The sequence below is a fragment of the Hyla sarda genome, chromosome 2 (assembly GCF_029499605.1).
Source record: "Hyla sarda isolate aHylSar1 chromosome 2, aHylSar1.hap1, whole genome shotgun sequence".
Classification (NCBI taxonomy): domain Eukaryota; kingdom Metazoa; phylum Chordata; class Amphibia; order Anura; family Hylidae; genus Hyla; species Hyla sarda.
In genome coordinates this window covers 38,240,663-38,254,244 of record NC_079190.1, presented here as the reverse complement: position 1 = coordinate 38,254,244, position 13,582 = coordinate 38,240,663, and the positions used below count along the sequence as shown (strand labels likewise).

Below are 13,582 nucleotides of genomic sequence, written 5' to 3'. Positions count from 1 at the left end.
CTTCCTCCTATGTTTATTTTCCTCCCCAACAAGGATTAGGAAGGAAAAACCGGGCAACGCCGGGTACTCAGCTAGTAATTTAATAAATAATAAGTTGCTTCTATAGTGCAGCATAAGATATTATCATAGTATAATATAGATGTTCTTATGCCTGGTGTATATATATATTTCCCTTTCTGATATGGTTCTCTTAATATAGTCTTCATTTTATATGATGCCTCTGGCTTTGCAAAGAGAAAAGAGCAAGTGCAGTGATCAGACTTCACACTCTAAGCCAATATTTCCCAACCAGGGTGCCTCGAGCTGTTGCAAAACTACAACTCCCAGCATGCTCGGACAGCCACCAGGCATGCTGGGAGTTGTAGTTTTGCAAAAGCTGGAGGCACGCTGGTTGAAAAACACGTCTAAGCACAGACCGAGCTAGATCAGTGGCACAGCACTTCTGTTCCCTAGCTCACGCTGTGCAGTGTTCGTGTATTCCTATGAGATGCAGCTTTAGTCTGTCTCCTGTGACGGCCTCTCCCTCTTACAAGCAGCATCTCATAGGACAAACCAGAGACTCTGCATAGAACACAGAGGCAGGCAGTGCAAGTCAAGGGAGCTGTAAACTCTGCAGCTAACCACTGTATGGGCCCACCTACTAAATCACTGCAGACATTGGTGGAAACTCCATTGCAACTGCAACCATGAAAAGTAGCATAGAGGTACCAATTCTTGTGTTATACCGGGTTTGGTTTCAAAAGTTTAGTTCAACCACACTGAAAACAAAAGTTGTGGGAGGACTTGTTGGATTCCCACTCTTTGAACTCAGCCATACCAATTGAGGATTGGCAGATTAAGTTACACATAGGGGGAATTTATCTTTGCCTGTACCATGTTTTTGCGGTAATATTTTGTCACAGTTGAGGTTTAGAGACTTCTCAATGTGACTTTGGCATAGCTACACAATTTTTGAAGAAAAAAAAAAAAAAGACCCAACACAACAGTCTAGTTAACATTTTGCCATGGACATCCATTTATCATAGGATCTGAGAGGCTGTGGCACCACGACATTGCTCAACAGACAACGATCCATATGCCAGCAATATTCAAGTCACAGAAAATTCCTTTACAGAGACTTTCTGGTTCACAAAAAAAAAATAAAAAATAAGTTTAACAAATGCTGAACCTACGGCTAGGGCTACATGGTGACACTGGTTACACAACAGCAAAATGCATCTATAAGGCTGCATTCACACCACTTTTGGAGCATACACCGGGGGGGGGGGGTCAAGCATTTCAAAACAGCCTTGTGCAGTACCCTATTCATTTTAATGAGGTGAACATAGTGTGCTAGACTCCAGAGTCAGCTATAGATTGGATTTATTCACCAAACTGAAAACTGGCCTGTTGCACTTTCTAGTCCAGTATACACACATATATATGTGTATGTAGAAAAGCAGCACAACAAAAAGTTGTTGAAAAAAAATTTGTTCGGTGCAAAGCAGCTTATTCAGGGCATAGACCAGGTATACCCCAACTTCATACAGCAAAAGTGTGTGTGTATATCTAGCTATCTATACACACACAACCCCAAAGATTATATATAGAACACCAAGATTGGCAAATTCGCCACTGGCACCCTGTGTTCTTCACAGATGCAAGCAGATTCACACTGAGCACATGTGACTGTAGTCTGGAGACGCCGTGGAGAACGTTCTGCTGCCTGAAACATCCTCAAGCATGACCGGTTTGGCGGTGGGTCAGTAGTGGTGTGGGGTGGCATTTCTTTGAGGGATGGCACAGCCCTCCATGTGCTTGCCAGAGGTAGCCTGACTGCCATTAGGTACCGAGATGAGATCCTCAGACCACTTGTGAGACCATATGCTGGTGCGGTTGGCCCTGGTTTCCTCCTAATGCAATACAATGCTAGACCTCATGTGGCTGGAGTGTGTCAGCAGTTCCTGTAAGATTAAGGCATTGATGCTATGGACTGGCCCGTCCATTCCCCAGACCTGACTCTGATTGAGCACATCTGGGACATCATGTCTCGCTCCATCCACCAACACCACGTCGCACCACAGACTGTCCAGGAGTTAGCGGATGCTTTAGTTCAGGTCTGGGAGGACATCCCTCAGGATACCATCCACCACCTCATCAGGAGCATGCCCAGGCATTGTAGGGAGGTCATACGGGCACATGGAGGCCACACACACTACTGAGACTCATTCTGACTTGTGTTAAGGACATTACATCAAAGTTGGATCAGCCTGTAGTGGGGTTTTCCACTTTGATTTTGAGTGTGACTCCATATCCAGACCTCCATGGGTTGATAAATTTGATTTCCATTAATCATTTTTGTGTGATTTTGTTGTCAGCGCATTCAGCTATGTAAAGACGAAAGTATTTCATATGATTAGTTCATTCATTCAGATCTAGAATATGTTATCTTAGTGTTCCCTTTATTTTCTTTTTGAGCAGAGATAAATATAACTATATCTATATATCTCCATAAATCTCAGCTATATACAGGGTAGCTTTAACTATAGATCACGATTCTCAAAACTGCAGATCTCCAGGTGTTGCAAAACTACAACTCCCAGCATGTCCAGACAGCCAACGGCATGCTGGGAGTTTTAGTTTTGCAACATCTTAAAAAGGTCCACAGTTTGGAGATCATTGCTATTGATATTGCATTTATTGTGAAATTTTATTGCAGACGAGGGGTTTCCCCCAAAAACTCTACACAAAGTCAACCAATGACTGACACTTAATTCCCTACACATTCGGCAGCTTTGAGGTTCTAATTCCGAATAAAAGGAGGCGATCATCCAACAATAAACATATTTTCATAGTGACAACGCTCCACCCATAGCACCAATAATAAAGGATTATCTTCAAGCTCCTTAGGACCGGTTATACCAGGATTGCCCTAACCTGTCAGATAAGGACTCCACGCTGTCCAGGAGAGTTTAGATCTATATAAAATATATAGTAATAGACTATGCAAATGAATTCTATTCTTACATTATTGTGCAAACCAAATGATATCCATCACACCCTGCTCTGCCCATTTATGTAGCTGCAGTCCTCTTATGGGCCCAGGTGAAATAAAATTACTTCGGTTGCCCATGATGACTAGACAAAATTCTAACCTACAATCGGTAAGCATGTATTAGGGAAAAAAAAAAATAATAATTTAAGAATATATTTTATACAATTTGTATATAGATACACACATTTTATGTATTTTTTTTCACAAAAATACAGCAAATAAATGGATTTGCAACCAAATAAATAAAGTTACACGAGGCAGTGACTCACTTCAAAAAGTATCTTTGTCCCGACGGAGTTTTGGCCATCTCCCATCCCGGCGGCAGGGGGACTTCATCCGGAATTTCGAACGACGACTGCCGAAGATGCTGATTTGGGGGGGCAGGTCCTGGGGCAGAGACAACTCCTTGAGGAGAGAGCGCACCCGGGGAGACGGCGCCAAGCTGCAGAGAGGCCGGAGAGGAGTGAGCGCGAACATGCTGAGGAGTTAACGCCCCTGCAGATCCACCGTCCGTGCTGGCCTGTGAGGAGGCAAAAGGGTTACTCTTAAGAAAATTTGCCTGCTATAGATAGTTTACGAAATGCATTCAACCAATAAAAAAAATTATAATTTAAAAACACACACACACACACACACCAGGAAGTTCTTCTGTAAGACAACATATCAACCTTAAGAAGAACATGGTGGGCTCCAAGTGTCCTAACTGTTTCCAGAGAGTTTTATGGGGGGAAAAAAATTATTCAGTCGAACTCAAAATGTAGTGATCTTTTTTTTTTTTTGTCTTAGGAGTCCAGTGGGTGGTGACCCACTCAGTGATTGACAGACTTCCCTGTATGAGCATGCATAGACAGCTGTCAGTCACCAATCAAGACCACCCACTTGACTCCTATGACCAAATTAGGTAGAGATTTTGATCAATAAATTCTACGAAATAAGAAATTTGTTTACATTTTTTTTTTTAAGCAAATGATGCCAGAAAGTTAAACAGATTTGTAAATGACTTCTCGTAATCCTTCCAGTACTTAGCTGCTGTTATGATCAACAGGAAGTTCTTTTCTTTTTGAATTTCCTTTCTCCTTGACCACAGTGCTCTCTGATGACACCTCTGCCCATTTTACTCTGCCCTCTCATCCAATTATGCGGCCTGTACAGGAGATCGTGGGGGTCCAAGCGCTCAGTCCATTCTGTGATGAGACACTTATCCCCTATCCCGTGGATACGCTTTGTTCCCTGGAGTACCCCTTTAAACGTGACCTATTCCCTTTAAAGGGGTACTCCACTGGCCAGCTTGGAACTAAATGTTCCGAACGCTTTTTTCGGGCTGCTCCAAACAAAGGCTTCTATCGTGTCTCAATGTCAAGTTTTTAATCACTGGAGTTCTCTAGACCTCTCTTCACCACCGATAACCTCCAAGATAAATATTGGAAGTGATCCCAAAAACTCGGAATAGTCATGTACTCCAAGACACCCTCCAACGAAAACAATGTCTACAGTGAGAACTTTTACAAAGAGTTATCCTAAGATAAAACAGGTATGTGGGTAATTAAGTGAATATGTGGGGGGAATTTATCAAAACCTGTGTAGAGGAAAAGCGGTGAAATTGCCCATAGCAACCAGATTGGTTCTGAACACCTATTTCTTCGCTTCCCAATAGGGGAAAATAGAGGTAGCACCAGCTAAAACAAATAAAGTATGAAACAAAGAGATATTATCTAGTCCTCCATGTAGCCCCAAGGGCCTTCAAATATAATGCATCTTCTACTTGTGTAATGGAGCGATGCTCGAAGAAAAGCAAATAAGAAAACTTGGAACAGAATTTGCACAAGGAAGATTTGTTGCAGAGATTTTTGTGACTATCTTTGTCTACAGCAGTGCTTTCCAACCAGGGTGCCTCCAGCTGTTGCAAAACTACAACTCCCAGCATGCCCGGACAGCCAGCAGTCAAAGATCATTTGTAACACAAGGGTAAATAATCTGAAACACAGATATAGGCTAGGGAATAATAATTAAAAAAAAACATTTTATGTATTTTTATTAATAAATTGCATTATTTTATTAATACATATTTACTACTATTTTTTGGACATATTTAATATAAAACACAAAAATTTCTTCTTTTTATGGTTATATAATTTTCTTCATTATTTTTCATATTTTTAATAATTGTATTACGGTATATTTAATAATTTTTAATATACAATTTTTTATTATATTTTTATATTATTTTTAATTATTTTTATTTTATTTTTTATTATATTTTTTATGAGCACCATTATTTATTTTATATTATTAACATAAAATAAAATGACCATTTATTAAATATTTGTTTTCTATTAGAATAGCTTTCAAAAACCGCAGAGGCACCTTTTAAAAAATAAAAATTTATATATATATTTTATTTAAAAATAATTAAATAAAAAATGCTGTACATAGAAGCCCCCTAAAGAGGAAGTCTAACCAGTTTGACACAATAGAGTCTTGAGCTTTGGCTTAAAAAACTTAAAGGGTTATTCCAGGCCAAAAATTATTATTATTATTATTTTATTTTTATTTTTTTTTTATGTATCAACTGGCTCCGGAAAGTTAAAGAGATTTGTAAATTACTTCTATTAAAAAATCTTAATCCTTCCAATAGTTATTAGCTTCTGAAGTTGAGTTGTTGTTTTCTGTCTAACTGCTTTCTGATGACTCACGTCCCGGGAACTATGCAGTTCCTATGGAGATAGTTTCCCCATCATGCACAGCTCCCGGGACGTGACATCATCATTGAGCAGTTAGACAGAAAACTTCAGAAGCTAATAACTATTGGAAGGATTAAGATTTTTTAATAGAAGTCATTTACAAATCTGTTTAACTTTCCGGAGCCAGTTGATATATAAAAAAAAGTTTTGGCCTGGAATACCCCTTTAAGTACACAACCCCGAACCATTCATTTATTTATTGAATTAATTAATTTAATTTGGTTCTTCAAATGCCAAGTAGTAGTTGTTTACTGAACCCTCAGGTGTGTGGCCCCTCGAATTTGGGGGGGGGGGGGGGGGACCAAAGCCATCATAAGTTGCATACATAGTAGCTACCTACAGGCATGCGATTGAGATGCAGGTTGTGCACAGTCTTGTTGAGTGGGTGGTGGGCTCCACCGAGGAGGCTCAAGGAGTTGTGGACGTCTCATTGGACCTACTATGACAGTGGTCTCCAAGCTGTGGGACTCCAGATGTTGCAAAACTGCAACTCACACAGTTTTAGTTTTGCCCCATTTGGAGGTCCACAGGTTGGAGACCCAAATATTGGGTAGGGGGTGGATCTATATAGAGCTGTCTATAGGCATGCATCATCTGCTGTAGAATTGCGAGCTGACTTTGCAGGCCTCGCCAAGATGGCGGTGACAGGTCCCGGCTTGCTTGTTGTAATGTATAGCTCGGGGTCTGAATGCTAGAATGAGCGCTCGATCGCAGCTCTACTCCCAGGTGTCTACGCCTCACATGTTCCTTAGACAGTAGAAAACGGCGGCGGCGGCGGAAGGCTTACATCCGGTTACAGAAGTCTATAGCACCAAAATAAACCGAATATTTGGCAATTATTACTGTTTTCCTACCTAGTAGCTTCAATATAAGCCATACTGGCACAAACTACAGCTACAGAACACCAGTTTATCTGCCTATAGACCTGTGTTTCCCCAACCAGAGTGACTCCAGCTGTGGCAAAACTACAATTCCCAGCATGCCCGGACAGCCGAAGGCTGTCCGGGCATGCTGGGAGTTGTAGTTTTGCCACAGCTGGAGGCCCCCTGGTTGGGCAATCAAGAAGAATGCCATGGTGTGTAGAGGTAATGGGGGAGATTTATCAAAACCTGTCATGAGGAAAAGTCGCTGAGTTGCCCATAGCAACCAATCAGATCGCTTCTTTCACTTTCCACAGGCCTTTTCAAAAGTGAAAGAAGCTATCTGATTGGTTGCTATGGGCAACTCAGCAACTTCAATAATCCTTCAAAGCTTTGTTCACACTGGCGTTTTTGCCGTTCTGTCAGGGTCCCAGTATTTGATGGCTGTAGTAGTGATATTCTAGCCAGGCATTGGAAACCATGAGAGAAATGTGACTTATGGCCTACAAGAAGAGGTCATCAAAATAATAACCTTCATAGTTCTGTGATAAAAATAAATAAAAAAATAAAAATGGCTATGGAGCTAGTGTGAACTAATCCCAAGGCCTATGGCTTGATAAGTGTAAGGCTGGGTTCACGTCACGTATTTCAACTACGGTTCCCGCATACGTTTTCATTAGTGAAAACGTATGGAACGGTATTGAAAACGGTATACATAGGCAAATCACCCTGATGCATACGGTTGCGTACGGTTTTTAACAGTACTCCAAACCGTGTTCAACCACGGTTTTGCAACCTCATACCTTTTTTTTTATATTTTTATTTTTGTTAACATGGACGTCAATGGGAAACGGACATGTATACGGTTCCATACGGCGAAACCGTATGCGTTTTTTTCTTTGCACATGCGCATTTGCATCCTGAAGTTCCCACCCAAGACCCCTCCCATAAAAAATGGATAGTTATCAAAAAAATTTTTTTTTTTTTTTTTATAAAAACCGATGGAACTGTATGCACTTTTAATAACAGTATACAGTTCAAAAACGCATACGATTTACTTTTTCCCATATTGTTCCATCCGTTTTTTCCCCATACGGTTTTTGATGCGGGAACCGTAGTTGAAAAATGTGATGTGAACCCAGCCTTAGATGGGGCAGACTACTGGAACCACGCTTTGCATCCTATTTGGGTCTTAAAATAGTTTAACGTTCCATCAATTATTCCTGTCTAGAGTTGAGCGAACTAAGGGTGGGTTCACACCAACGATTTTACTATATGGTTTCGGCATACGGTTTCATAAAAAATAAAAGTATGCAATCGTACAGAAAACCGCGCCCATAGACTTCCTATACAAAACCGTATGCACCATAATGTATACGGTTGTTTCCGTTTTTCAAACCATACGGTTTTAAGTCCGGGTGAAAAACTATTAAATCGTATGAAAAAAAAATCATTTTATTTTTATTTTTTTTTAACATGGGAGTCAATGGGAACCGTACAGAACCGTATGTGCGTACGGTTCCATCCGGTTTTCGGCTTTGCTCGTTTTTTTTTTCTTTGAATTTCAATCAAACAAGTAAAACTTTATTCATAATGGAGTGAAAAGTAAAAAACGTATACTTTTTCTTAAAAAAAAATAAAAAAATAAATAAAACCGATGCAACCGGACATCATTTTTCAAAATGTATACAGTTTTCAATTGTATACACGTTTTGATACAGTTTAGTCAGGTTTTGAGGAATCCGTTTTTGTTTTTTTTTTTAAATCAAAAACCTGATAGAGGAACTGTATTGCAAAAACGTGGTGTGAACCCAGCCTTACAGTAAATTGGATCGTAGCTAGAGATGAGCGAACTTACAGTAAATTTGATTCGCCACGAACTTCTCGGCTCGGCAGTTGACGACTTATCCTGCATAAATTAGTTCAGCTTTCAGGTGCTCCGGTGGACTGGAAAAGGTGGATACAGTCCTAGGAAAGTCTCCTAGGACTGTATCCACCTTTTCCAGCCCACGGGAGCACCGGAAAGCTGAACTCATATATGCAGGAAAAGTCATCAACTGCCAAGCCGAGAAGTTTGTGACGAACAGAGTTTACTGTAAGTTCGCTCATCTCTACTCGTAGAGAACCTCGCAGCTCGGCTGTTGATGACTTTAGTCTGCGTAAATTAGTTCAGCTTTCCAAGGGCTCCAGTTGCCTGGAAAAGGTGGATACAGACCTAGGAGACCTAAGACTGTCATCCCGGACTTTTCCAGGCAACCAGAGCCCTTGGAAAGCTGAACTAATTGACGCAGACTAAAGTAATCAACAGCCGAGCTGCGAGGGGCGCTACGAGCCAATTTACTGTAAGTTCCCTCAACTCTATTCCTGACAATACACAACAAATACGCAGTACACAATGGGTGGAGGTCTCTGCATTTGAGGCTGGAGCTTATATGTTTGTTTGTTGCTCTGGAGCTTATATGTTGTTTGCTGCTCCCTCTTAATCTCCCAATACAGCTGTTCAAACAATCAACCAGGGGCCAACCTCACATTCCCAGCCATTGGGGGCCATTTTCTTGTAGCCCAAGGTGATCAGGTGTACATTTTCTGCTTATTCCTATTTGGCTGCAGTTTACATGTGTGGCTTGTATCATCACAGTTCCGTACGTAGGCACAACACCACAGACATTAATGGGGTATTCCAGCTTTGATGTGCTCCTGCCCCTGATGCAAAGTCATATGTAGAGTCCCCTTTAACACTACAGGCATCGTCCTGTAAAAACCTCCATTATTACCCCTGGCAAAAAGTCCTGAAAACGTCCGTTCAAAAAATCCTATTCATATCAATGGGATTTTTTGAACATCCTTTTGCATCAGGTATGTCCGTTTTTACTAAGGTCAGTTATTTTTGCCGGCACAAAAGACTCGGCATGCACTAATTTTTGGTCCTGCAAAAAAAAAAAAATAATAATAATAATAATAATTAAAAAAAATAAAATGGTGAAAAAACGGACATTAAAATTTAACATTGAAGTCTACGGGATCCGGATGTTCCATCAAAAAAAAAAATTATAAAAAATAAATAAATAAACACCATCCGTTATCAGTTCGACAGTTTTTATTTTTATTTTTTCTTCTAACATCCATGTTTTGTACTGAGCATTCTCAGTACAGCTTTACAAAAAAGGGGTTAAAAAACCTGATAAGAAACCTGATGATGTTCATCCATCATTACCAGTTACATCCGTTTTTTTCTTTAAGAAAAAAAAACATTAAAACAAAAAAATAACGGATGATTGTCATCAGTTATCATCCGTTACCAATTATTGCATCCGTTTTTTTTTCTTCATCCGTTATTGTAAAACGGCAATAAAAAGCAGGATGATACCTGTAGTGTGAACGGGGCCTTAAACGTACCCATAGTACTTGTCAGGGGTGGATCATTCTGGTTTGGAATTTCATGCCCCCAAAGGTTCAGCATTCTTGTACCCAATGGATTACTGTCATCTTGAGATTGTCATAGCTTTCTGGGCTGTTTGCGACAACAGCTGAGCGCATCCGCGCTACCTGCAGACTGTACCGAGATCACGTGACAGTGGGGGATGCATTCAACGCTGGGACGTACAGATGGGCCGCACACATCATCGGGGGCTGGCTAGTCAAGCAAGACGAGAAGCAGCCAAGCCCCCTATGATCAGCTGTTGTCTTGAGCCAAACAGGAAGAAGGGAAAGGTTCGAGACCGTAATCCATGGGGCAGAAGAATGCTGAACCTCTTGGGGGTCCAGGAACAGTCCAGGATTAGAATTTGTTCTATTCTTTTCCAATGGAGTAACGGAAAAACCCAGAATGTTGGTGGACCCGGAGAGCTGGGTTGGGAACCACTGTCTTAGATGACACACACCAACTGCACCTGACCTTGATTTTAATAAAGTTCATTGGGTTTCCATCATGGTGAACAGTATTTTATTGGCCAGAATATTGTGCTGGACCACCAGGTTTACCAGCCACTATGTGGTGCCCTGGGCCGATACTATCCACCATTGCTACGAAGTGGATAAGCGATCCAAAACTGTTCATGATTTTACAGTAACTGGTCACATGTCAGATTCTACTCTGAATTGTGTGAATTTTTGTGGCTGTCACTTAAAGGGGTACTCAAACAAACTGTTCCGAACACTGGAGCTCGTGACGTCATTGCCCCGCCCCCTCAATGCAAGTCTATGGGAGGGGGCATGACACTGTCACACCCCCTCCCATAGACTTGCATTGAGGGGGAGGGGCATGACATGAGGGGCGGAGTTATGACATCACGAGCTGCCAGCTCCAGTGTTCGGAAGTTTCTTCCAAACGATGAGAGGCGGAGTATCCCTTTAAACCACGCAGAATTTAAGCTATGCCTTGTATACACCAAGGTCCCGAGTTCGCTGCCAACCAAAGCCAGCATAACAACCCGTCCTCTATAAAATCCTCATTGGTTAGTGATCAAATCTGAGCAGATCGGGAGCCAAGAACTGTCCATCATCGGACCCCACCTGTTTGATTGATCTCTGCAGTTCCACCAATTCCAGCGTCTGAAAGCGGCATCAACACCGCAGCACATCAATATCCACTTATTTATCAAGACATTTAAAAGGCTTTTTAAATGGCTTTTTTTTTCCTCTCTGTCGCACAAGGGTTTGTGCCACAAATGCTTTAGAAATGTTTCCATTATTTTTACCCATTTAGAGCACTTTGTGCAGTGGTCACTGATTTACTAAGTGCGAATGTCACAAAATGATCGCACGATCCCAGAAATAGATGGTTTCTCAGGTCAATTCAGCCCAGCCCTACATTTTCTGTGCGACTTTTGAGTCAGGGTATATGCGACTTTTCACACACAAAAAAGTCACATGTCCGCACAAAATCTGCGACTTCTAAAGAAGTTCCATCAGTGAAATTTATCAAAGTCTGTGCGCAGTTTGATGAATTTGGTGAAAAGTCTGCAACTTTTGTGCTCTAAAATAGTTAAAAATTCACACCACTCTTCGTTAATGCCCCCAAATATGTTTCACAATCAGGCTCAGTGTGTGACTTTAAAAGCAACAAAACGTTAAAAATAAATAAATAAATAAATTAAGATATAAAGTGCACTAGTACATTTGCGTGTGACCTGCAACAATACTTTTTTGGTGGATTTTTAAAGTCAGAAGGGAGACCCTGCAAACAGTCCACAGAAGAGACTGACAGCAACTGCAAAACCTGCTGGTCAAATTTCGCACAGAAACTATCTGAAGCAGGAGGATGAAATGTGCTAAAAACCTTCTCTTGCACTGTAGGGTGTTGATCCATGGACTCTTTCCCACTGCATTTCCCTCCTAACTGAATTAGGGACGAAGATTTTTTTAAATGTTTTAAATTTTTTTTTAATGGCATTGTGAGCATATTCCAATCATTCTTAGGGTAGGGCCACATAGCTCATATGCAGTGTACTTCACGCAGCAAGGAATATTCTGCACATTTTGCTATGAGCACAGACACAGGGTTCCTCCGACGCAGCCCTGTGTGTGCAGTAAAGGTTAGGCCTCCAAACCTTACAGCACACACAGGGCTGTGGCAGGGAAGCGCCGTGTGTCTGCTCGTAGCAAAATGCACAGCGCATTTCTCGCCGCATGAAACACGCTGCGTATGAGCTGTGTGTGACCTAGGGATCGACCAACCCCCCCCCTCCCAAGAGACCGCCGCTGCCCGATTGCCTCCCCTCTGGCCAGAGACCGCCCCCACCGCTGTCCCAGTGCCTCCCCCATCCCTGGTTTCATAATTACCTGTTCCCGGGGTCCGGGGCTACTTCTGGCTCCTGCGGCGTCCTGTGCTACTGCTGTGTGCTACGCTGCACAATGACGAGTGACGTCCTCAGCGTGACGTCACCATCAGCTCAGGACGTCGCAGGAGCCAGAAGTAGCACGGACCCCGGGAAGAGGTAATTATAAAACCGGGGATGGGGGAGGCAATAGGGCAGGGGCGGTGGTTGGCCTCAGGACCGGCAGGGGGAGAGAAGCGGGCGGCGGCAGCGGTCTCTGGCCAGAGGATAGGCAGAGGGGGGCAGCGGCAGTTGGACTCAGGAGGACCCCAGGACAGGCAGGGGGAGAGAAGAGGGTGGCGGCGGCAGTCTCTGGCCCCGCAAAAGCTGCTGCAGTTCATTGATTTGCAGAGTCTTCTGCTATTGGCCTGAAAGTTCACAGATTATCGGTATCGGCCCTAAAAAAATCAATATCGGTCGATCCCTAGTGTGACCCTACCTTAAAGGGGTAGTCCAGTGCAGAAAAACGTATCCCCTATCCTCAATACATCGCTATGGCAGAGCCGGAGGATTGCCGAAGGCAGTGCTCCGGCTCTGCCATAGAGTTGTATTGAGGGGGCATGTCAGCCGCCGCTTCGCGCTGTGGTCAACACTCCCCCTTCCCGCAGGCCGTCGGGGCCCCGTACAGGAGATCGCAGGGGTCCAGCGGTCGGACCCCCCCGCAATCTAAAACTTATGCCCTAGCCTTAGGATAGGGGATACGTTTTTCAGCAATGGAGATCTCCTTTAAGTGTACTGAGCTGAGGAATATATAGTTACATAGACCCAGGTTTATAAGGCAGAAAAACAGGAGAGATTTTCCCACAGCAACCAATCACAGCTCAGCAAAGCTGAGCTGTGATTGGTTGCTGTGGGAAAATCTCTCCTGTTTTTTCTCTCACACACAGTCTCATAAATCTGGGCCATAGTTCATAAGGTTGAAAAAGACCAGAGTCCATCAGGTTCAATCTATATCACTATTGTGTCCCTGCTGTGTTGATCCAGAGGAAGGCAAAAAACCTTTATGAGGCTGATGCAAATTGTCCCAAACTCTCTTCCCAATCTTGCATCAGAATAAATCCCTGATCAGCATTCTGTCCCTATAAATCTATTATCCATAATCTGTAATGTTATGCTACAGAAATGCATCCA

The 13,582-nt window shown here is 42.4% G+C and overlaps 1 protein-coding gene across 6 annotated transcripts in view; it reads right to left on the bottom strand.

The window, feature by feature from the left end:
* YAP1 (Yes1 associated transcriptional regulator) overlaps window positions 1-13,582 on the bottom strand; it is an 83,324-nt gene that overhangs the window by 57,421 nt on the left and 12,321 nt on the right. For 4 of the 6 annotated variants that reach the window (XM_056561550.1, XM_056561548.1, XM_056561549.1 and 1 more), the window contains exon 2: window positions 3,304-3,554. In XM_056561550.1, coding sequence (XP_056417525.1) covers window positions 3,304-3,554 — 251 coding nt within the window. Of the gene's footprint in view, window positions 1-3,303; window positions 3,555-6,629; window positions 6,735-6,884; window positions 6,940-13,582 lie in introns of those variants that run through there. The other 2 variants (XM_056561552.1, XM_056561553.1) reach the window with 2 other exon arrangements.